Source organism: Zosterops lateralis (assembly GCF_965231275.1).
Source record: "Zosterops lateralis genome assembly, chromosome: 1".
Taxonomy (NCBI): Eukaryota; Metazoa; Chordata; class Aves; order Passeriformes; family Zosteropidae; genus Zosterops; species Zosterops lateralis.
Genome location: NC_139762.1, coordinates 151,814,502 through 151,839,937, shown reverse-complemented (window position 1 = coordinate 151,839,937; position 25,436 = coordinate 151,814,502). Strand labels below are relative to the sequence as shown.

General features: G+C 45.1%; 1 protein-coding gene and 1 long non-coding RNA gene across 2 annotated transcripts in view; both read left to right on the top strand.

The window, feature by feature from the left end:
* LOC310910070 overlaps positions 1-25,436 on the top strand; it is a 603,801-nt gene that overhangs the window by 276,914 nt on the left and 301,451 nt on the right. The gene's annotated exons all lie outside the window — the stretch shown is intronic.
* Positions 1-25,436, top strand: part of ADGRB1 (adhesion G protein-coupled receptor B1) — a 204,776-nt gene that overhangs the window by 159,974 nt on the left and 19,366 nt on the right. The window contains exons 22-26 of the mRNA XM_083864984.1: positions 1,371-1,437; positions 4,996-5,081; positions 19,308-19,479; positions 21,077-21,172; positions 24,019-24,058. Of these exons, the coding sequence (XP_083721110.1) occupies positions 1,371-1,437; positions 4,996-5,081; positions 19,308-19,479; positions 21,077-21,172; positions 24,019-24,058 (461 nt within the window). The remainder of the gene's footprint in view (positions 1-1,370; positions 1,438-4,995; positions 5,082-19,307; positions 19,480-21,076; positions 21,173-24,018; positions 24,059-25,436) is intronic.

The following is a 25,436-nucleotide window of genomic DNA, read 5'->3' as shown; positions in this document are numbered from 1 at the left end:
TGAGGGCACAGCAAGTGAATTACTGCAGGGTGAGCTGAGTTAAGAGCTTGGAGAAAGTTCCCTCTCTGTTGTGGTTTCCTTCTCTTCTCCTGTGGTGAGTGCACGGTCATTTTCCTGCTGAAACAGGATTACTCCATCCCACATTTTCTCCAGGGTTCTGCCCTGTCAAAGCGTGCAAACTTTCCCAGGGGCTGCTGGCACAGTGTAAATCTCCATCCTCTCCTGCCCTGGAGGACTTAATTTGTGTGCCCCTGATTTTTTGCTGGATTCCCCACAAAAAAAAAAAAAAAAAAAAAGGAAAAAAAAAAAAAAAAAAAGGGAATTTCAGCTCCAGTGCTGCTGTGCAGGTTCATGGCTGTCACAGAGCCTCAGGTTTTTTTGGTCCAGCCACCTGCTCAAGCAGCGTCACCTGGAGGTGGCTGCCCCAGGTGGCTTTTGAATGTCTCCAAGGGTGGAGATTTCACAAGTGCTCTGCTCATCCTTTGGCAGGGAAAAAAGTGTTTCCTTCCTGACTTCACCATCAAACCTTGAAAAACAAAGAATCAGGGAATGGTTTGGGTTGGAAGGGACCTTTAGGGTCATCTCATTCCAACCCCTGCCATGGGCAGGGACACCTTCCACTCTCCCAGGTTGCTCCAGGCCCCATCCAACCTGGCCTTGGACATTTCCAGGGCCTCAACCAAGAGATATCAAATGAGAATTCCCAGTTTGAGAAGGCACCAGGCAGTTCAGGACCACAAATTCCACACCTGGTCAGTGCAGAAGGGAGATGCCCTTCTCAGGTTATGTGGTATGAGGGAGCAGGAACAAGCTGGTTTTCACATTCAGCTTATTCCTTAAGAAATTCCACTCAGGGAATGCTGTGAATTCCCACCTTGCTGCTGTGTTGTTAAATTTCCCAACAGAGGCAATCTCAAAGGGAGGGAAGAAATGTCCTGCACCCCTGGCAGACACAGAGGTCAAGGAGCAGAGGAAAATTTCCACTCTTTCTCCCGTGTAAGAAGGACAAGAGCATCATCTTGGCCAGCAAAATGCTGCAGCTGCTCCCAGGACCTGGTCTGAAACAGAGCACTCTCCTTAATTTTGCATGAATTCCCCTGTCAAATGTCATCCTGCAGGCAGGTCCCCAGGCAGAGCAGCCTTTATGCAAGTTCAGGAGAAATGGGAAGCAAAACTTGATTTAAAGTCTGAGTTTGTTTGTTTGGGTTTTTTTTTTTTTTTTTTTTTTTTTTTTTTTTTTTTTTTTTTTTTTTTTTGCCATGGGGTGTCACCTCCCAGGCTGAACTCTGCAGGCAAAGGGAAGAAGCCAACATGTGCCTGTTGGGGACATTTGCCACTGGGTGACTTTCTCTTCTCTCTTCATTTTCCAGCTGCTGGCTGTCATTAGAGGGAGGACTCCTCTATGCCTTCGTGGGACCGGCAGCTGCTGTCGTTTTGGTATTTAAGCTTGTCTGAAAGTCTTTTTTTTTTTTCCTCCTCTATATCTTATTTCTTTGTTCTTTTAACCCAAGAATGCCCCTCTTTCTTTCCACTTGTGTTTTGAAGAGCTTCCGCCTTCAGGAATAACGAGCAAAGCCAACAATTTGGGACAGAGTTGATGCTGAAATATAATGTGCCTCAGCTCTCAGCCTTGCACCTCTGTCCTCACTGGAGCCCCCTAACATCTCATTCATGCTTTGCCTTGGTTTTGCTCTGTCTGGATGGAAGTGCAGGATGATGGTGGAAAACTCTGACATTAACTCCTTCAGAAAATGATGTTCCTGGTGGTTTTCAGACCAAGCTGTGCCCTCACAGCCAGCTTTTATTCCTGGTCCGTCCCAGGCCAGTGCATGTGAGCAGATTTCCTTGTTTGCAGGTGAAATTGGAATCTTCAAATAAGTCCTGAGGGGGTCCCTAAGGACCCTAAAAATGTCATGTTTGCTTTGAATTCAAAGAGATGGCAGGGTTAAAGTGGGCATTCCTAACCTCCAGCTCCTGCATGGGGAGCCTGTTCTTCTGTCCCATCACCCCTGGCTCCAGCACAGCCCCAGCAACAACCTTGGCCGGTTATTATTTGACTTTAAGGTGTCACTCAGGAGGTGACAGTCTTTCCCTGCTGCTGAAGCCTCGGCCTGAGAAACCTCAGGGCTGAAAGAATCTGAGAACTGCTGCTCCCCCTGGAAATCCCTCCTGCAGCAATTTCCGATGGGTTTAAAGCCACATTTGGAGCTCTCACATCTTTCTGCAGTTTCTCTCCAGCCCCCTGTTCTATCAGGCTCCTCGAGAGCCTTGGAGAGTCCCACTGGAATGGGCTTGTTGACACTCTGAGTTCCTTTTTTCAGCTCAGGCTTTTGTTTCGTGCCGTGCCTGGGGGATGAAATGCCCTGCAGCAGGAGCTTACAGGAGAATAACTCCACAAAAGCTGGGGCTGCCTCTGTTCTCAGTGCTGTCACTGCACATCAAACCACCTTGGTGCCACCGTTTCATCACGGTGACAAAGAGAAAAGCCGGCAGCCAGCCCCTCTCTGCAAGAAATCAAAAGTGGTGCGAGTTGAGGGCTTTCATGTGGGGTTGTGACACAGTGATTAGGAGGGAGGAAGCTTTGGTAGTGCCCAGAGCTGCTCTGCTGCCTCAAACCACCCGGCTTTTGTTGTGCCAACAGCGAGGGAAGTGATCTTTCTCTTTCTCCCTCGCATTTTTTGAAGTGTGAGGAAAACAGGGGAGCCTGCTTTCTTTTTTGCAGCTCAGTTTTCCCTCACCATCAAGCTGAGGAAGTGAGGTGTCCTCACAGAGGGGTCAGCACAGGCAAAATGGTGGTTCCTGCAGCTGATATTTGGGAGTGGTGAATCATCTCTGGGGGTGTCTGGCCCTGATCAGCACCAAGAGAAAGGCCACACACCTCATTTAGACTCCCTGACTCATTCCTGGCCAAAGTGACAAATTAATATTGCCCTGGTGGAGACACCAAAGAGCTTGGGGAAGGAGGAGGAGAAGCATGAAAAGCCTTTTTTATAAATGGGGACCTGCAAACAGATGAGCTCAAAAAGTTGATGATGCTCTGAAGGGTGGTTGGGCTGCAGCTTCAGCAGTGTTCATAACTCTCACAGTCAAGCCACTGACACTGAACAGCTGCAGGTTTTAAGGATAAAAGTTTGACCTTTTTTCTTAAAAATCCTGATCTACCTTAAACACAGGGCTGTTGGAAGCAGTTTTGCTCACCCAGCTCATGTGGAGCAGCCTGGTGATGGTCATGTGCAGGCTGAAAGGCAGGGGGAGGCTCATGGGATGAAGTGAGGGCAGGGTCACCAGTGGGCAGGGAGTGGTTATCTCCAGGAATCTCACACTTGAGGCTTTGCTCCTGGATGTTATCCCAGAGGTGAAGAAGTAAAGCTACTCTGTGTGTCGTTGGAAGGATATCCATGTTGTATCCCTGACTTAGGAAAGAAGTGGAGCCAGGATCAGAGCAGGATGTGATCAATGTACTGGATTGATTGATTGATTGATTGATTGATTAAATCCAGTGCAGAACTGCTCTTTGTTGTCTCCCCTGCTCCTTAGGAATGAGGATGCCCCAGGAGAGATCCAGCCCCACCTTTCCTCCTGCCTGGCTGCACTTTAAGGAAGAACCTTCCTTGCACCCACCAGCCTCCTCCACAGTGAAGGATCAGTGATCTCAAAGTGCTCCCTCTCTTTCCAGGCTCATAACCAGGCTTTGATTTCCTGCTGATCCTTGGCTGTGTCACTGACTTGCCAGTGTTGTTTCTCTCAATCAATATCACGGTGAACTCTAGAAATGGTCTCAGCTGTCCACTGACCCAGTAGCTGATGCAGACAAAAATAACCTCGGTTTCTGAGATTTTCCATGGATTCCCAGCTGTGGGCTCCACATCAGTGAGCTGATGAAAGCAGCAGACAGATTGATCATTGTTTGGAGGATGATTTAGGCAGTTAGGCAGAGGCTTGGTCCTTTCCTTTGGGTCGAGTGACTCTTAGGATCTCTTAAACTCCTGAACATGTAAATCACGTGAATTTATCTCTGAATTTGGCCTGAAAACCTTTCCCTGCAAGCCCCACATGCAAAACAGCATCGACCACAAGTTTCTACCACCAGCAGCTGTTCCACTGCCAGCAGAACCAGGAGAATGTCGCCTTTTTCCACCATCAGGGCCGTGCCTGCACTCAGGGGTGGGGCTGGTGTGTCACTAACGTGTTGCTGAGGTTCTGGTGGGGTTTGTAAAGCAGATGCAGCTGGCAGCAGGGAAAGGCACAGAGAGGAGTTTGGGGTGATCCAGGATCTCAGCTCTGTATTCCACTGTGGATTTTGTGTAACTGGTGGACACAAACATCCCTGCTCTCGACCTGAGGAAAACGGACTGCGTCGAATTGTATTGCCCACTGATTTTTTGGGGAATTCTCCATGCTGTGCCATCTGCAGTGTCTCCCAAGACATCCCACCAAAGCAGATGATGTTTTTGCTTGCTGCAGTGCCCCTCAACTTCTTATTTTGAGGGCAGCAGTGGTGTTTCACCTGCAAAGAGCTGTGACACGTTGTCTGCATTCTCTTAACTCTGCTGCTGGGGCAGCACTGACTCCAGAAGGTGCTTTGGGAAGCAGCCAATGTCAACCCACCGCTCTTCTCTGTGCTGGCCACTCTCTGTTTGGATTAGCCCAAAAAATTGTTGTTGTGCCTGGAGTTTGCCTTGCTGGACTTCAAGCAGTGTTGGGGTTCAAACAGCCCTGCAGCAATCTGAGAAATTCCCAGTCTCTTCTGCTTCATGGAGACCTGGCTGAGGGTTGGACTTGATGGTCTTTTCCAGTTTCACTGATTCTCTAACCTCCTTGATCTGCTGCCAGCTGCATTCTGCTGTCCTGAGCTCACACAGCTGGGGGAGGTGGGACACGAGGGGACAGGAGGGGTGGTGGCCTGCAGAGGTGTGACCTGGCTTCGGGAGAAACCCTTCTGTGTTACCTGACCCACTTGAGAACAAAACTTGTGTGTTGTTTCTCTTTTGACAGGTGAACATGGTTATTGGCATTCTGGTTTTTAACAAACTTGTATCCAAAGATGGAATAACAGATAAGAAACTGAAGGAACGGGCAGGGTATGCCTTATCAATACATCTAAGTAAAGAGTGAAAATAAGAAACCAAAAACACCCAAGGTTGTGATCAATAACCAGGCAGGGGATGCAAAAAGAGATTGGAGATGCAAACAAAAAGCACTGAGAGATTTAAACAAAATGAATGGGAAAAACCACTTGATTTAATGTCTTTGCCCTGTCATTCCGTGCAGCCAGACACAAAAATCCAAGAAGGAGCCCTGTAGGCTGGAGGAAGGATAAAAGTTCATCTCTTTGTTAAGATGGCTTCAGCCCAGGCTGATGGATCCTCCCAGAAATGAGGGGGAGCAAAGTGGCTCTTGTCACAGACGAGACAGACAGAGACTCAGCACTGCTGAGTGTGGCATGTGGCAAGAGCTGGGTGACAGAGGGGTCGTGTCTGAGGGCTGGCAGGTGTCTCAGGGACAGCAGAGGTGTGTGATGGAAAGGAATTGGTTCTGGAGGCTGGCAGATGTCTCAGGGACAGCAGAGGTGTGTGGTGGAAAGGAATTGGTTCTGGAGGCTGGCAGATGTCTCAGGGACAGCAGAGGTGTGTGGTGGAAGGGAACTGGCTCTGGAGGTCTGGCAGAGAGCAGATCAGCAGATGGATGCAGTAGAAGAGGTGAGTTAAGAACTTATGCTGTGAGAAGAGAATTCTGCTGCCACCTGAGGTTCTTTATCTCCTCCACACCCTCCATTCCTGGATCCCAGAGGATTTGTGTTACCTGGTTTCCTCTGGAGTACAAATTCAAGAGTTGACTCCATGTTTATCCCAACACTGATGTCTCCCAGGGGTTTGGCTGGGGCAGCAGCTCCAAGGCAGGGGCCTCTCTTGGGTTACTCCCAAACTTTTGGCAGTGGTTGTTCTGCCATTGCCAGCACCCCCAGCAGGATGAGTGCCCCTCTCCTTTCCATTTCTAGGAACGAGCCTGCAGCCTGCTCAGATTTTATCCTTGAGCCGTGCTCTGCTCTGAGCAGGGGACAGAAATGGCAGGCTGACACTCTGAGTCTCATCAGATGCCCGGGTCAGCCTGGCTGATGTGTGTTATTTTCCCCTGCCTTTCTTGGCTTGTTGTTGCAGTCAGAGCAGCTCTGACTTACCTGCTGCTGGGAGAGGCAGGAATCTCTGCTCCCAATTGTCCTCTGCAGGAATTTGATTTATCTCTGTGGGTAAAAGCTGTGTTCTGGAAGGAAGAAGTTGTTTACAAAGAAATGAGGAGAGCAAGAGCTGTGGTGGTTCCTCTGCATGGAGGCAGAGCTGGAAACCTTTGCAGGCTGGTGGAGAAAGCACAGGGTGCATAGATATATCCTGTCTGTAAAAGTGGAGGGAGAAAGAGTCTCCACTGAGCCTCAGAGGGCAGGGGTGGATATATGGATGAGGTTCAATATTCCTGGCACTGCACTATGGAGTAGTCATGTTGAAATGGTTTTTAATTGAGTGGTGGAGGCAAAACCCAGGGTAGAGGCAAATTCTTATCCAACACCTCAAATCCTGTGTTCAGTTTTGTGTCCCTCACTCCAAGAAAGATCTTGAGAGGCTGGAGCTTGTCCAGAGAAGGGAACAGAGCTGGGGAAGGGTCTGGAGCACTGAGAGGAGCTGGGGAGGCTCAGGTGAGACCTCATCACCCCCTACAGCTCCCTGAAATAGGGAGTGGTGTGCTGAGGTGAGGGCCAGAATCTGCTCCCACTAACGAGTGACAGGACAAAGGGAAATGGCCTCAAGCTGCACCAGGGGAGGTCCAGGTTGGATATCTGGAAAAATTTCGTCCCTGAAAGGACAACCAGGCTTTGGAACAGGCTGCCTGGGGAAGTGGTGGAGTCACCATGCCTGGAAGTGCTCCAAAAACAAGTGGACCTGGCACTTTGTGATAGGGTTTAGTGGCCATGGAGGGGTTTGGTTAAAGGTTGGACTTGATCTTGGAGTTCATTTCCAACCTTAATGATTCAGTAAGAAATTCAGGGACTCATTTAGGCTCATGGCTTATCAGCAGTGTTGGCATGGCCAAGATTTGGTGTCCCTGGGTGCAGAGAGGAGGAATTTTGATGCCTGAGCAGTGCCATTGACATAAAAGAAGAGGACATTTGGATGATCAGAGATTTCAGCTGCTGCTGGGTTGAGAAATATGTGAAGAAGTGACCTTGGTGCAGCTGCTAACAAGCAAGTGCTTCATTCTGGGTGATGCCTTCTCAACAAAGAGAGAACTCAAGAGAACACCCAGGCTGCAAGGCAGGGTCTGGAGCAGGGTAATTGCACTTGAAAGTCAGTGCTGCAATAAATGCTTTATTGGATTAGCCAAGCAGCGAGTTGCTGCCTATCAGTCCCTCCCTCTCTAATCCAAACTGCACACAGAGTGACCTTATTTAATGCACAGCAGCTGGTTATTGATCACACTCAGAGTTGGGCTTTAAAAACAAAGCCTGCGAGGCAACGAAACAAACAAAAAAAGCAACAAAAAAGTAATTTTTCTGATGTTCCTTGTTTTTTTTTTCTTTCTTTTCTCTTTTTTCCCCCCTTCTTTCATGTTCGTGTGTGTGTGTGCAGCACTTTAAAGCCTTCTCTGTGCTCAATGGTCTTGTTCTCCCTTCCCCAAGTGCCCCTGCTGAGAGTGTGGGAGCACTTTTGAGAGCCCTGGTGCCCCTTTCCCTTTAGTTCTCTGCTTCTGGCCTGGGCTTGGGAACCGTGTTGGAAGGGAGATCTGAAGAAAATCAGAACGAGTAACGGCCTTGGAGATGTTTGGCCCTGAGGACATGGTCTAAAGAAACGTTGTGTTTCCTTTAGCAGAGGCAAGAAGTATGGTTCAGTGTTGCAAAAACAATTTTTAAAGAAGAGTGAAAAAAAAAAAAAAAATCCCCAAAAATAGTGAAAAAAGAGCTGTTGGATATTAAGAGGAGCCCAGCACACACTCCACAGATTGGTTGTCACAAATTCATCAGTGCCAGCAGTCCTCATGAAATAATACCTGAGACACAAGAATTCTGCCCTGCACTTTGCAGTGGAAATAGCTGTGGTTATTGTTGTCACATCTGTCAGAAAGTGCAGATTTTCTAATGGCAGTGATTTTCCAGGTGGATCACAAAAGCAGGCTGTAGAGAAGGGGGTGTGAATACCTGGAGAGCTGGAGAAAGGCCACAGCTGCCCCAAAGCCTGTCTGGGAATGGAGAAAACCATCCCAGCAAAACAGTCTCTGTTGCTGGCCAACTCCTCCACCAGTGTTTGAGCTCTCTTGAAGGGATTGCTACCAAAAAATGAATGTTTTTAATGTCAGGAGCCTTTAAAATGGGTTTTAAATGTATTCAGCCAGCATTTATTCCAGAAGCATTTGTGTGCTCACACAGGCAGGGAGGGAGAATGAAACCATAAGGGATATTCACCAGGGATAATTTTGACTTTAATCTCTCTGGGCTTCCTCTTCCACACCTGAGGAGAGGCAGGAGCCCTGTCCCCCCTTAGAGGACCTCTTCTTTTATCTCTGCTGATCACAGAAACCACCCAAGAGTTTGCCCCAAAACCTTCTGTGAAATAATCTCTATGGAGGTGTCCTGATGGGGTGGAACAGAGCTGGGTTGTCAGAGCACAGAGGGGAGAGAGTGATTAGGAAGGTAATAACTCCACTAAGGAAAGGATTGGGATTGCCCTTCCTCTGGGAATGGTTCTTGTTGGAAGCTCCTGCCTTTTGGGCTGGGGACGGTGGAAAGCACTGCTCAATAAAAGGTAGCAATGTTCAGGCTCCAGTGAACACACCAGATAAGCCCATGAGCTGCTTGTGGATGTTTAGGAAGCAGAAAAAAAAGCTAAATTAAATGAAGGCATTATTCACTGTGATTATTTAATTAGCTACCCTTTCATATGCACAGGCACCAATCTAAACCTGCTATGGAAATTCAGTATATTAACAGCCTCATGCCCCCAACCAGAAGGAATTAGGAGATAAATGTACCCACATCTGTGCCCACTGCTTGCAACTCTCTGCATAAACACACCCAACAGCAGCTACAGTCGTGTGTTTACAGTGGTCTTTTGGCCACTTCTCTGTGATTCACTGTCATTCATGTTTTTTCTGGTACAGTTTCTCATCAAAATCCTCAAGTCAATCTGCCTTTTTTTCTTTTTGCTGCCTATCTCTGCCTCTCTCTGTCTCTCTGCTTATCTGTTCTTTGTGGTTTATAGATTTGGGGATAAGCTGGTGGGGTTTTTTTTTGTTTTGTTTTGATTTTTTTTTTAAGGGTCATGCACCTAATGCCTCTCCAGACCCACTTTATCTTTGGTTCTGCCATTGTCCTCACAGGATTGACACCATCCTTACTGAAAGATATTTATTTGTCGACACAGGAGCTAATTTCCTCTGTGTCTGAAAGCTTCTGAGGGATGCCTTAGTCATTATTCTGGACAGAAATGATGACTTGTGTCACTGTAATTAATGATAAAGACCAATCAATAGCCACTTGAAAGGAGGCCACTGGGCCCACTGCTGCTGCTGTGTTGGTGCTCATCAGGATGTCTTTTTTGCAGTGAGACTGAACAGAGAGCCACCAAAGCTAAGAAATGCTCTGTGGGGATGCCTGATCTCTCTCCCAAGCAGGGCAGGGCTGTAAAACCCCTCCTGGTGGGGGCAAACCTCCCTCAACAGCATCCCCACCATGCCCCAGAGATGACAGAGCCGCTGTCCTCTGGCAGGGATTTCACGTCTTCTCCAGTGCCAGGCACAGCAGGAAGGTCTGGGGGACGTTTTGCAGACTCCTTCCCGTTCTCCAGGCCAGAGCTGACGTGGGTGTGGATCTGTGCAGACCAGGGAGAGCACACAACCAGTAAATTCTGGGAAGAAACGGGGCCAGTGCCAAGCTAATGTTGCTTCTGGGCTCCTGAAGAAGAGCTGGATGGGGGGGATCCCACACATCAGCTGCTGAAAATCCCAAGGATGTGCTTTAGCAGATCCCCTCATGCCAGCAGCCCTCAGGGGGCTGTTTCATGGTTGGTCCCATCCAGAAAAAGTGGGAGCAGCAGGTGGGAATAATTCTCAGGGTTAATGCTGAAGATGTTTTCAGCTCCAGAACAGGATGTGAGAGAGGGAATGTGAGAGAAGGAACGTTTCAGAAGCAGTCAGCCAGTCAGGTTCCTTTCAGGGCAGGTTGGGGGGCTGAGGAAACACCCAAGCTCAGGATTAACTTCAGGGCATAAAAGTCCCATCCTCCATCAAGGATGGAGCAACCAAAGAGTTGGCTCTGTCCTGGTCTCACCAGCTCCCAGTCAGAGAAAAGAAGTGACTTATCCCTTGAATTGCTTTAGGACAGAAGATGAGCAGGCACAACCCCCACAGCCCTACTTCTTGCCTTCTACTGCACCACCCTGACACCTTTTTTGTTTTGGAGCAAAAAGGCCAGGAGGGAAAGGAGCAATTTCTCAAAAAAAAAAAAAAAAAAAAAAAAAAAAAAACCCAAAACCAAAAACAACCGAAAAAACCAACAAAACAAAAAACCCAAACAAAAAGAAGGAGGTGGAGACTGGGAGAGCAGAACTGGTTTCTCTTCCGTGGGTGCCAGAGAGACACCCTGAATCTGACAAGACTTTCGCCAACACAGTTCCACCCTCTCCAGCAGCACCAACAAGTCTCTGAGTTGTCCATTTCCCCCCACCCCAATCCCTGCATATGGAGTGGTACAGATGGGAGAGTTTTAATTCCTGCCTGTCTTTCATTTCTCTTCCCAAGCTGGGTATGGTTGGTTGGTTCCCTTTTCTCCTTCTTCTTTTTTTGGCTTCTCTTTCCCTTTCCTTTCAACGTTTGTGCTCATGAGCGAAGTGTTTTGTTTTGTTTCAGTCTTTTGGTTTTAATTGCAGTCAGATGGCAGTGCCCCTTTACGGCATGACGCTCAAATGTTCCAAGTGTGGAGTAGTTTCTTCTGCTGAAGTTTCGGCCACAGCCACCAGTAACGCCATGTTAGTTCCTCTAATTTCAACTTCTTTTCTTTCTTTCTTTCTTTCTTTCCACTTGCCTTTTTTTTTTCTTTCTTTCTTTCTTTTTTATTTTTATTTTTTTCTCTTTTTGTTCCGATTTTTCGCTTTTCAGTTCCTTTATTTTTTATTTCCCTCTTCCATTTCCCTGCACTCACCAGCCCGTGTTTGTTTTCTCTTCCCATGTCCCTGCCCACCTCCACCTCCCTGACATCCCCCAGCTCTCCCCAACCTCATTCTGTGGGCCATGAGTAGAGCAGGGCTCCTGCAACACCCCTGGAGCTGATGGGCTGGACCCTGAAAAGCGCTTTTTGACATGCCTAGATTTCAGATTTAAGCATGTGAGCAGCCCATGGAAGACAAAGGGACTCTGCATTGGTTGCAAGCCATGTTTAAATTGTTTAATGCCCCATTCTTGGAGCTGCAGATTTAAAGCTATGATTCCCAGTAATTCTGGTGGTTAGACAGGGACTCCAAAATCCAGCTTTGTCAACCACTTGAGCACCTGCTTGAGTGTTTTCTCCCAGAGGCTGCAGAGCACTGAGTGTGGTTTGAGTTGGTGAATCACTTCTAAGTGGGTTTTTTTTTTTTCTCCTCTTATTAAATGCGGAAGTTAAGTTTAATACCTCATAGGCCTGCAGGTCTGATTTGATAAGTGTTGACTTGCCTCTTTTGGACCCCTGAAAGCACTTGGAATTAATTCTCCAAATCTTAAAGCGTTTTGTAGCTCTGAGTTACAAAAGTCAAATGCTGTTAAATCTCTTCTTAGATGCTGCTAGAGTTAGCTTAAAAAAAGGAAAAGAAAATAAAAGAAAAAAGAGAAGAGAAGAGAAGAGAAAAGAAAAGAAAAGAAAAGAAAAGAAAAAAGAAAAGAAAAGAAAAGAAAAGAAAAGAAAAGAAAAGAAAAGAAAAGAAAAGAAAAGAAAAGAAAAGAAAAGAAAAGAAAAGAAAAGAAAAGAAAAGAAAAGAAAAGAAAAGAAAAGAAAAGAAAAGAAAAGAAAAGAGAAAATAAAAGAATAATGCCAGGGCTTTGTTCTCCTGGAGAAATTGTTGCTATTTATGTGGTTGGCTTTTTTGCCAAAGGTTAAGGTTGGAGGGAAAGCGATGAGGAAAGGTTTGTCTTTCTCCTGTCCCTTTTGGAAATGCTATTATCTGTATCACATCCAAGTGATGCTGCACTTTGGTTTTGATGTCTGAATTAGTACATGCAAAACGTGTGAGGGAAACAGTCTCAGATGATTTGCAGTTTGAAAATTCCTACCTTTAATTAATCTAAACTAAAAGAGGCAGTTGAGTACCAGATCTCAAAATACAGAAAGATAAAAGAAAATCAACTCAAGAGCACCTGGAAGGTGTTCCTGCTCATGGCAGGGGGTTGGAATGAGATGTTCTTTAAGGCCACTTCTAACACAAACCATTTCATGATTCTGTGGTTTTCTCAGTGAAATGAAGAACTGAACAAAATTTGATTTATTTTTCATTGCTAAGGTCATTTACTGACTTTTTGCAGCAGTGCCCAGCTGAGATGGTGAGATGGAGCCAGTCCTGACATGTGTACCACAAGTCTGGAATGAGCAGCTCGCTGCTTTTTGGATTCCTGTAACTGCAGAGCAATGTTAAACCAGCAGAAGATTTACTATTAATAAATTAGACTCTTAAATAGGAGAGGCTTTCTGTTCATAGTAAATTAATTTTAAAAGTTAAACAGTCTCAAGTCCCTCTCCAACACTGTCTGACGTTGGTCTGCCATAAATCACAAATTCTGATTCATCTCCAAATCAGGAGAAAAAAAAGGATGTGAAAGCCAGATCTCCTATTCATCCTGCTTCTCTAATTTAAGTGGATTGATAGAAATTGGAGGGCTCTGGTAAGATGATTTTTTAGTGTTTTGTTTCCCAGCAGATTGGATACTTCAGATGACAGTGTCCAGTATCAATTTTGTTGCTTGTCCTCATGTGTCCTGTGCTCTTATCCTTGCAAAGGGAACACTGAGGAATACACAAATAAGTTCACTCATTTCCCCTTGTGATCCACATCATCCTGCAGCTGAACTGCTCCTGGTTTTCCTCCTCCAAATTTCTTGTAAATGAGGTTGCCAAAAAGGCAAAAGTCTGATTATGCTTTGTGCCACTGACACCCTTCTGCTGGTGTGACTTTGTGCCACTGTCCCCCTCCTCCCAGACCTTGTAGCAGCTTTGCTGTTCAGTTTTGGAGTCCTGAAATGTGGATGAAATGCCATGAGGATTCCTGGCTCCTCCCTGACCTGGAATGAGCCACGATTATTTTTTAGTGCAGAGCACATTAAGGGTGTTCCTGCCTTGTTCCTGCTGGGGCTGCTCCCGTAGGTTCCACAGGTTTATTTCTGGGATAGCACGGAGTGAGAAATAGATCCTTTAGACCGTTTTTTTCTGGGCTTTTGGAAATCTTTGTGGTGAGGTCTGTGGTCAGAGAAGGGGATGTGTAAAGGAGGGAAAACAGAGCGAACTGATGGGAGAGAAAAGTGACAGAAGTGGAAAAATAAGTCCTGGAAATTGTACAATTTTTTGACCTGGGGAATGATAAATGGAAATCTTTGGATATCTGTGACCTGTTAAGGGTTAGCTGGACTTGACAGGTGTGGATTAAATAAATCCTTCCCTTTAGGCTGTGCTGAAGAAGATCCTGAGCAGGTTTTGCCATTGGAAGACCTCTGTTCCCACATTTCCTCCCATTTATTGCTGCCTGTGGGGCACCCTCAGCCTGCAAAATGTCACCTTGAAATTATTTTGTCTTCGCTACCTGCGAAAATTATTTTATCTGAGATGGAAAAGGTTTCTCGGGGGCTTGGCTTTTCTTGGTACTTGTTGTGAATGAGGGAATCCACTGCAAATACCAGGGAGTGCTGAGGGATGGATGGATGGATGGATGGATGGATGGATGGATGGATGGATGGATGGATGGATGGATGGAGGGATGGATGGAGGGATGGATGGATGGAGGGATGGATGGATGGATGGATGGATGGATGGATGGATGGATGATGGATGGATGGATGGATGTTGATGTCCCATCCCTGAAAGTGTCCAAGGCCAGCTTGGACAGAGCTCTGAGCAACCTGGTCTAGTGGAAGGTGTCCCTGCCCATGGCAAGGGGTTGAAACTAAATGATCTTTAAGGTCCCTTCCAACCCAAACCATTCCATGATTTTATGAATTTCTGCCAAGAAGCTCATTGGAAATCTGGGCCCTCAGGCTGTGACCAGTGGGAAGAGATTGGCCCAAGACTAAAACCCTGTATTTTTCCAGGCACCCCACCCAAGAGCCAACATCAGGGGTTCCTTGTGACCCTTATCATCATCATCATTCCTCTTAAATCCTTAGGAATTCACATGTCAAATCTCCCATCTAAGAGTTTTGCCCTTTTCCTTGTCTCAATATCCTTTTAGGGAGTCCTGGATGTCAGATTTTCTGGATGTCAAATTTTCTGCCTGTATTGTAATTCCAGGATTAATGTGAGTCAGTGCTTCCATGCACGGCTGGTCTAGGAAGGAGACTGTTCCTCAGGAGAGTATTGTCCTCATGGTTCAAGGAATTTGAAATCCTTTCCTTACCTGGGGATAATACCTGGATCCTGCAAGTCCTCATTGGACTCTCAGAGAACACCTTCCTTAATTAAAGGTGAACAGTGAAGCAGTCTGGTCACAACTGCCTGATCAGCTGCCTGTCTCATGTGTCATAAAATCCTCACAGAATGGTTTGGGTTGGGAGGAGCCCTAAAGTTCATCTCATTCCCAACCCCCCACTATGAACACTTTCCACCAAACCAGGTTGCTCAGGGAAATTTAGAGGCATTTGATTTCACGTTCCCCTAATTTTATTTATATTGCATCTACTGGGAGTAGAATCATGTTTTAGGGGAAAATAGAATTCCAGCAGGTGTTTCTTTTTTTTGTCCGTGCATGGGAAGAGCAAGCAGAGTTTCCCCTCTCTTCTAGTTACAGGTTTCCTATCTTGGCTATATGGGCACTGAGTTACAGGGATTTGCTCTGAAAGTGCCCCTAAAATTGGGACAACACTCTTGCTTTTGGGAGGAACAGTTTTCAAGTGTTTAACAAGTGTTTAAAGCCAGGTTTGATGGAGGTGTAAGCAGTGTGATCTAGTGAAAAATGTCCCTGCTCATGGCAGTGGGGTGGGATTAGATGATTTTTAAGGTCCCTCCCAGCCCAAGCCATTCCACAAATCTGTAATTCTGTGAATACAAGTCAGAGGAGCAGAGAAGCAAGAGAGAATAAATAAAGCACATCCCTGTACTGTGGTTTTCCTGCAGCAGAACCGCTGGTGTGTAAGGAGCCATCCATTTTGTGTTGAGTCCAGCGACCAATTCGCTTTGCAGGGCTCCTCTCCAGGAGCTGGTTTTGAATTATGAAGTGATTTTTTTATTCTTTCTGCTGCTTCTTTTAACTTAAGTTGCTTCTGCACTGTCAGGGTTGAGTAATAAAAAGAATTGATCACTTTGCCCTTCCTAATGGCCCTTTACATCTTTATTGGCATGTCCTGTGTGTCCCCCTGCACTTGCCTTTTCTCAGGGTGCAGGACTTTTCAGCTTTCTTCATGTAGATCTTTATCTCCAAACCCATTCTTTTTGCTCTTTCCATTGCTTTGCTCTAAGTGCAATCCATTTATTCTGCTTCTTTTGCAAAGACAAAGACTCTCCATCCTTCCAGCAACGTAAAGGACAAAAAACCACAGATAGATTTTGTCATTTTGGCCAAATCCTTGCTGCCAGGGCAGGGTCTGATGTGTGCTTTGATGAAGTTGAGTGCTTCCCGTGGTAGATCCCATGTTTTAGAGTGAATTAGGAGTGGCTGAGGGAGCTGGGGTGGTTTATCCTGGAGAAAAGGAGGATTGGGAGGAACTTTTCTCTCCCTGAAGGGAGTTGAAGCCAGGTTGGGGTTGGACTCTTCTCCTGTCAAGCGACAGAATGAAAGGAAATGGCCTCAGGTTGCACCAGGGGAGGTTCAGGTTGGATATTGGGGGAAATTTCTTCACTGAAAGGGTGATCAAGCATTGGCACAGGCTGTCCAGGGAAATGGTGGAGTCTCCATCCCTGGAAAGATTTAAAAGCCGTGTAAATGCGGCGCTTGGGGACATGGTTTAGTGCTGGGTTTTGCAGTGCTGAGAAAAGATTTGGATCAATCTTAGAGGTCTTTTCCCAACCTCAGATGGGATGCTGCTGTCACTTGTCCTGAGGGCTGCCATAAATGGGATAAAAAAGGGGATCTGCCAGCTAATTCCTTTGTCCCAAGCAACAAAAATCATAGATTTATTGATCATGGCTAATCCATGAAAAGCCATTAGGTGGTCACAATGTCGTTGTATAACAATCGATCATTTCATATCACATCTCATGATAAGCACCCTAATATGGTATTTCTTAGGTCCTAAAAGTAATTCTGGGATCTTTTAAGGATTCACTGTGCCTCCTAAAAAAAGGGACAGGTGGCAAGGTGGTAGAAGTATGAGTCCTGCAACACATTCAGCTCACAGCATGTAGAATTAAGGGCAGTCTCACGGAAAACTCACTTGTATTCCCATGAGTTATTTACCTTCAAATTTCAGTCTGTACCAGTTTTCTTTAATGGAGCTTTTGATTTGGAGTTTAATATTTCAAAAATCTGAGAAGAGCCCTGCAAGTGAAATTAGAGTGAGTTCCATTTCCTGTGACCTGTTGCCACCTGCTGCCTGGGAATAAAGATGATGCATTTAAGCAGCAAGCAGAATTTCCATCAGTTTTGTAAGGGATGAATGCTGTTGAGAAGGCATCTGGAAGGTGAATCACAAGTAGAGCAGAACTCTGAGCGCTGGTGTAAGTCAGCACAACTTGGAAAAATCCTGATTTGATCCAGCTGAATATGTGGTCATCAGCTGAGCTGGAAGGGCAGATGATCTTTTCATCGTCTGGTTGGAAGGGCAGAGAAAATTGATTCCAACAATTCATTCTTAAAGCGGGTTTTGAAGCCAGTGAATTCATATCTGACCATTTGCTGAAGAGAAACATAATTTGCATGTAATTTACCTTCTCAGCAGCATCTCTTATAACTCCAAATCTACATCTAAGTCTTGGATCCAGATCCAGATCATTGGCATTATGAGATTTATTTTTTTCAGGAATGGAAAACCCACCCAGATTTAGATGTTTGGTTCAGACCTGGGTCAGATCCATTGCCAGGTTTCCTGTTCCACATTGGTGGCAGTAACATCTGCAGAATGGGTGTGCCAAGAATGTTCTGGAAGACCAGATAATTCCAGGAAGCAAAGTTGTCTCTTACAGACTTTTTCCAGCAGCTTAGACTGATTTTTTTTTTGTTTGTTTGTTTGTTTGTTTCCCCTTGCTGCTGGAATTATTTCATCCACTCAGCCATGTTGTATTGGCTGATGCTTGCATGGAAGACAGATCTAGAGAGGTTCGTTATCAACCAAATCTTATCTTGCCATCCAGCTTTTCTAGCTCTGATTTTTTTCTTTCACACACTTGCTGCTTAGCCAGATTTATGAAGGCCCAACCACAAATGACAGCAAAGAGAGATTTTAGTGTAATGAGGCAGATTTCAGAGAATTGGAGTAAGTAACTTCTCTTTAGGAGTTGTTTGATTGAGGGCTGCCTACTGGTTTCTTGGATATTTTTTAATAATACTTTGAAATCATAGTTCATATTGAGCATTAAAGATCAACGTTTCCCATCCAAGATAAAATTACAAGGTATCAGATTATGTCATGGCCTTTACCTAACACAGGGGTCTCATAATGCTTGTTCTAATTAAAAAGAAAAATAATTCCATCTCCCTGCTCCCTTAGGTAAATTGAATTCCTTAATAATACCATGAAGGAACAGAGTGTGAACAGGCTGTAGGAATATTTGCAAACAGGGTCTCATTCTGACTATAAAAACAAATTGTCACTTCAGTGTGTGATCATTGCAGAACTGATGTAACAATCCTTGAAAAACCCTTAATGAAGCCAGGGCATTCTATCCTGATGTCCAAACCTGTATCCAATCTCCAGCTTTGCTCAGGTAAAACTCTCTCTGAGGTCTGTGAGGTAACCAGCAAGTAAACATTAAACCCTTGGTCATAGATCAGGAAGTGGTGAGCAAGTCCCATGTAAGTACTGCAAAACGTGTTTCATGGTATCTGTCCTGTAATTCCCTGTCTTGCCTGTATTTGTTTGTACTTGGAGGTTTTCTTGTAGCTCCACTTGTTATTCGAGGCCTTCTCTGCTTTGTTAGGTAAAAGCCCACAGAGAAATTCTTCTCATATTCTTGGTGGCAAATAGATGGGATGAGCGACAGCTTAAAACCTCCCTAGTCAGCTGTTAAAGTTGTTTGGGATCTTTTTTTGGCTGGAGAGATGGACGCCTAAAGAGACCTTGGGAAAAGAGCTGCTTTCCCTTTTGCAGGGCCATCATTCACAGCTAAAGTGGAGATTCCTGGGGCAGCATCACAGAAAACATGTTTTGTCCAGTTTTCTGTCTTGTGAATGGAGATGTGGCTTGAATCTCAAGTTCGTGTCCACACAGGAATAAACTTACAAGAATTGTCAAACATGGAACAAAAGGCTTTTTTTTTTTTTTTTTTTTTTTTCTTCCCCAAAGCATCAGCTGGGGAGATGGCGCAGGAAAGCTGAAAATTTTCTGACCACGGGGAAATGAGGGTCAGGTTTTAGTCCTCAGTGTGGTGGGGAACCATCACCTGTAGGTTAAAGGAGAAATACAGATATTTCAGTCTGCACATCAGCTCTCTGCTTGTCCATTTGAGTCCACACTCGAAAATGTGACACGTCCCAGTGTTGGTGTCTTCCATGTGCTGTGGAAGTCCAAGTTGTCTGTGACCCAAGTACCGACAGCCATCGTGACAGACCAGTCTCTGCTGCAACTGTTCCCCTCCCCTTGGCAACCTTGCAGTGATTGTATTTTGTCTCCTTCCCTTGGGAAAAGCCGTGGTGGTGGGTTAGGAGGGGCAGAGTGGGGAAGGGCGTGGAAGGCGGAGGGAGGGATCCGCATCCTTCCTCCCCACCTCCAGTTTTATGCATGACTGCACTGTTGGGAAGTTGTCCCCCCCTGTTTGGGTAGCGTGAGTGTGCAAAGCCTCTCCCTGCTTCCCTTGGGAAAGGGGCTCAGGAAAGGTCTTCCACAGGGAGACATCGGCTGGAGAAATCATCTGCAGCCCCGTGGGGTCGAGAGGCGGAATTAGGACCCCACCTGGAAGTGGGTGAGGTGGGGCTGAGCTCTCTGTCCCTCTCCCTTGACAGGGCATCCCTCTGGAGCTCCTGCGTGGTGCTGCCCCTGCTGGCTCTCACCTGGATGTCTGCAGTCCTGGCCATCACCGACCGGCGCTCTGCGCTCTTCCAGATCCTTTTTGCCGTCTTCGACTCCCTGGAGGGGTTTGTCATCGTCATGGTCCACTGCATCCTCAGGAGGGAGGTGAGAGGGAGGAGTCATTACCTGTTATATAAATTAACATTATTTCCCATAAAAATCACCTGGGAAAGTGCCCAGCCAACCTGGTAACTTCTCTAACCCTACAATTTTTTCCACTGGGGAGGTGACGCTGTTTTACACCACAATGACACAGACTCTGACCTTCAGAAGGCTGAAAATTACTCCTTTATTTTTGGGATGTGTCTCCCTTTTATACTATTTTACACAGACCAATTTGATTGGCGAAACAAAGGCGAACTTCTTCAGTCACATTGGTCAGAGGGACATCAAGAAAAAGTCCCTCCTAGAAAAAGGAATGAATAACAAAGTTAGAGTTACAAAAACACTTCTCCTGTTTACAGAAAATTCCCTGGGAAAAGAATTTCAGAAAACCAAAACACTTCAGGCATGGAACCAGGGCTACAGGGGGGCGATGACCACAAAATGACCGTGACATTTTTGGTCACAGGGTGGACTTTTTCCACACAAATCTGGGGTATTGCAATTGTAATTTTAGGCTCTCAAACTTGCATTCCAGGTTTTGCAGACCATCTTGGTGAGATCCTTTCTTTCCCAGAAAAACAAAGAACGAAAATACACCTCCCATGTCTTCCAGACAGTTCATCCCCATGGCAGCCTGAGATGGGATTAACATGTCAGGCTTTGCTTGTTTACCACCAAAATCCCCATTTCCAGAGTGTTCACACCCCGCCTCCAAAAAATGCCACATTTAAGAATCACGTGTGTGGTTTCAAGAGAGGCAAGATGCACCCAGATTTGCAGGATGAAATCTGTGCTGACATTAACACCTTGCTATCCCTACACCTAGCTAGGAAGTGCAGCCAGCAATAATCAGGCAAGGAAATTGAAGAAATTCTCTTCAGCCTCCCTGTGGAGATTTAAAATGGTGAATTACATCAGGGAAGAAAAGGGTGAATCTTTTATGTTTCTTTTATTCTTTTCATCCTACAGAGTGGAGAGACTATTAATAACAGAGGCAGGAAGGGGCTTTTTTTTCAATATTCATTTTATCTTCTTACAGTTCCTTTAAATTAAGTAAAACAGATTAATTTCTTATGTCAGGCCAATGAAATCAATAGAATTACACCACTGCCTTGGCTGAGACTCCTTCAACTAATTGCATTATGAATATGAGTCTACATTTAACTCCCATTGCAGTCACCAGGATTTTTTTTTTCCAATTATTTCAGTGAGTTTGGGATCAGATTTATATTACAGGATCATAATCAGACTTTGTAGACACCAATACAATGATTAGTGTGGGACCATCCACTGTAAGCATATTGCAAGCTGCAAAAAAAAAAAAAAAAAAAAAAAGGACATTTTTATTCCTGACTGCATAAATCAAGCAAATAGAAGCGACCTGGGCAGTGACCCAGGATTTCTGGAAAACCTCTGAGTTGCTCTTCAGTGTGTGAAATATGTAACACATAAACCATGTGAAAGAGATGTCTGGGTGCTGCTAGAGCAGGGTCCGTGTCCTTTTGGTCCAACAAGGGCTGTTTTCATTTTGGGTTTCAGCAGAATTTAATGTGGTTTGGTCAGTGTCACTGTGACCTTTGCTGATCTGTTCCTGCAGGTCCAGGATGCCGTGAAGTGCCGGGTTGTGGATCGTCAGGAGGAAGGGAATGGAGACTCAGGGGGGTCATTTCAGAACGGACACGCTCAGCTCATGGTAGGGAAACCTCCCACTTCCCCTTCAGTAGGGGCTTTATGGGAATTTTTAACTCATAACTGATAAGCAGAGGGCTCTGTCCATGACAGATCCTGAATTCACAGAAACACCGAATTTCTAGGTTGGAAGAGAACTTCAAGATCATCAATTCCAACCCTTTTCCTAACACCTCAACTAAGCCATGGCACCAAATGCCACATCCAGTCTTTATTTAAACACATCCAGGGATAGTGACTCCACCATCTCCCTGGGAAGACCATTCCAGTACTTTATCACTCTTTCCATGAAAAACTTTTTCCTAATATCCAACCTATATTTCCCTTGATGCAGCCTGAGACTGTCACCCTTCTTACTTCCTTTAAACTTTTGCTTGAGCAAATGCAGCACTTAAAATGGGCTTTTTCACACAAATCTGGGGTGTTGTGTTGTAATTTTAAGATTCTCAAACTTGCACACCAGGTTTTGCAGAGATCTTGGTGAGAACCTTTCTTTCCCAGAAAAGTAAAGAAACAAAATACACCTCCCATGTCTTCCAGACATTTCATCCCTATCAGGCTGCCTTGTCCTGGCTGGAGCTAGGAAGTGGTAGTTTAATTCTGTTTTAATCACAGTCTGTTGGGTTATTATCATAAAAATGCTTTTTCAGAAGGACTTCTTTCTCTCAAAAGCACTTTGCTTCACTGGGAATAATTTAAGCTCTGTAAATTGTGATCCTGTTGTGTAAGTCCTTTGCAAACAGTAAAGGAATAAGCTGTGGGGCTTTGCCCTACATCTGCTCCACTGTTATGATGTAGTTGATACAAGAAACACTTAATTTTGGAGGTTAAGATAAAGATATCAGGAGACTCAGAGGATTTGAGCAACTTCCAAAAGCTCTTGGTTAATATTAGAGCTACAGCACAACCCAGTGATGTTTTTTTTTCCAGTCACTCCCGTGAGCAGTCACTGCTGAGCAGTTTCTGCCTGGGTATGAGGCCTCATTTCAGACAGCACAATCTTGGAGTCAGAGGTTTAATTCCACCACACCTCGGTGGTGTTTGCTAAAAACAAGTGCCTCGTTTCTCATTTAAATGCAGAGTCTTCTCATTTTCAGACAGGTTCTCACTCTGCCTAATTGTGGGTAATTAGAGGACCCTTTTCATGCTTGGCTTCTTCAATAATAAACACCATAATCACACCCAGTCTCAATCCTCTTTTCCATAAGTTAACACCCAGAGCTTTTTTATTCTCCCTCTGCAAATCACGTGCCTTCAAATTATTTATGTAACCCCCTCCAGATTCTCAGCACCCTGGAAAAAAAAAAAAAAAAGTGGATCCTGTATTTGTCAGTCTGCTGTCACCATCCCAAGTTTGAGGGTTTTGCATCTCTGTACAACTCCACATTTCTGTTATCAGACACCTTGCTGAGTCCTGTGTCAGCTACGAGATTTTTAGCAGTGTTGCGTTTCCTCCTGCGCTGCTGATGGGTGTGTGGAGGAGCAGGGAGCTTATAATCACTTTCCTCACATTCTAGCACAAAAAGCTGCAGAATCTGGCTGTGAGTGATGACTCCCCGCTGGCATTTTTACAGGGGTACAATGTTATTTTGTTGTAAAACCACCAAAGAAATCAAAAGCTTTTGCAGGATGGCATTTTTGCTGTTACCTTTTCCGTTTATCTCCAAATCTGCCCAACTGGTGAAAAGGGGATTAGCTGAGTAGAACTGTTTTCCCCCCCAAAAAAATCTTGTTGACTGGTATGAAATATAAACCTGTCTTTGATTTATTTTTCAGCAGAACTAGTGCAGGCTGTTCAGCTGCATTTTTCTGAAACTCCTATCATGAAAATGAGATTATATTTTTCTGTGTCATTCCATTTGCCCATTTGAATGTTAGTTCAGTCTTATTTCTCTTCTGTTCTTTTCAGATTTGTTTGATATCCCAGAGAATTTACTGGGAAATTGCCATCAGGAAGGCTGAGATAGTTCAAAGACTCTTGGCTCTCAACCTGCTAATATTCAAGTGTTTATCCCAGGGGGATGGGAATTTTTCCCACGTTCTTCTCAGTGTTCAAATGGATTTAATTTCATCACATTAATACAATTATGTTAAGTGTCTTTCTGAGATGATACCAGAAATAATCAGTGAACTCTTCTACCTTTTGCCAGTCTGCAGCTTCCCCAATACTCCATGAAAGCACATGGCCCGCTGTGACTCAGTTTATCCAAGTTCTTTGAAATTTTATCTGCTCAAAGCTTCAGAAAAAGGATTAACTCCTCCTGGGAGAGGACAGGAGTGCCCTTTGGCTGCGCAGACCACTTGAAAAAGTTATTCAGCCTTTGTCCCTGTGGGAGCCATTGATTTTATATGTTAAGAGTTTCAGAAGCAGAGACTTGTTCCCACTTCATGTGACTTGGTGGGAACACAAGAAAGCCAGTAGGGGTGGAGCATTCCCAGCAGGATCCCCAGATCTCTTTAATAAAGGGTGGGGAATCCACTTAAAATTGTGTGTGGAGTGATACATCTAAAACAGTTTAGGCCAGGAAACTGTTCTCTGGTTTTTTTTAGAAGTGTGCATAAACGTGTTCCAGCAAGATATTTTGATCTGCAGCCCAGGAATAAGTGAATGGATGAGCAGATGAAAATCAAAGTTTCAGCTTTATCAATGATAAAATTCAAAAGCCAACAGGTGGAAAAAACATGGTGTGTTTTCCATGTTTGAAAATCCAAGCAAAACCTCTCTCTTCCACTCTCCTGGCAAAGGCTGTGCCCACCTCACTAATTCAAGTGGGAGTTTTGCATTTTCCAGGTTTCCCTGTCCTTCACCACCCCCTGTTGACCACATCCTCTGTGTTCTCTGTCTTTCAGACCGACTTCGAGAAGGACGTGGACATGGCTTGTAGATCAGGTGAGCACATCACAGGTGAGAATCAGCAAGTGACCTGGTTTGGGGATTGAACTAAGCCATTTTTTTCCCCTTTCTGTTTCCTTTGTGTGTGTCTTGGTGCCTTGCATGTCCTCACATGGGGTTGCCTTTCCTTTCCTTTCAACCCCGGCCAAAAGAAAACAACACCCCAAATTCTCCTTTTGTTTTTCCTGTAGCTCTTTTGGCCTTTTAACTGAGATCAAGCCCTGCTTCTGAGGAGTTGTTTTTTGCCATGTAACAGGGTGGCAGAGGAGAGCATCAAGGAAGAAGAGATGGAATCCATCTCTTCCTACTGGGATCCTTCTGTGTTCCAGCAACCCCTGCCCAGGGGGGTCATGCCAGCGTCAGGCAGCTCTGTGCTGCTCATGAGGGGTGTCTTTGTAGAAAGTCTGGGATCTGGAGAGCCTTCCCACCACTCCACCTGGCTCCAGGCTCTTCTGTGCACCTGGAAGGGGTTGGATCTCTCCTCCTCTGCCTGCTCCTTTCTGCTGTGTGTTCATCACACAGGTTCCTTTTGGTTCTGAGGATGTGCTTGAGTTGACAGCCCCTTTTCCCAGTAATCCCAGGGGTGTCTGTGCTGCCTGGATTCTCCCTGGCTGCCTGTTCCTCTCTGCAGGTCTCATCCTCTCCTGGTCCTGGCATGCCTGACCTTTTGGCTGAGGTTATTTTTCTTACCCTTTGTGGATACTGAGGCTTTCATTTACCCTCCCAGACTTCTCCCCTCTGCCAAGCAAGAGGAATACCAGCTTGCTTGGAAATTGCATTATTCATATCTTCCAAACCAGGATCTTCCCAAGCCAAGGACAAGCACTCTCTGTGTTCATTTACCACTATGGCAAAGCTTCTCTGTCTGTTTTTTTATTAATCTTCCTTTCTTGCCTTCTTTCCTTCTCTCTTTCTCTCCTCCTTTCCCTGCCCTGCCTTTTTTCTTTCTCCCCTCCTCTCTCTCTTTCTGTAAACATCTACCTGTCCTTTTCATTTATTTTTTTCTTTATCTCATCTATCATTTATTTATCTGCTTCTAATGTATTTATCTATAATTCATCTCTTTTTGCAATCACTTATTTATCTCTGTCTCACTTATTTATCTCTGTCCTCAGCTGTCTGTCTTGCTGTACCTGTTATTTATGTATTTCTATCTGTCAACATTTGTCCCTGTCACTGTGTTTCTGTGTATTGTCTGTCACTGTCACTATCATTTATCTGTCTAATATCTATCTATATCTTATTTATCTTTTCCTGTCCTTCTCTCTGCCTCACTCCCTCTCCCTGTGCTTATCACAGTCACAGTATATTTATCTCACTTACCCCTGTGATATCTTATTTCATGGTCTCTTTCTGTCCATTTATCTCTTTCAAG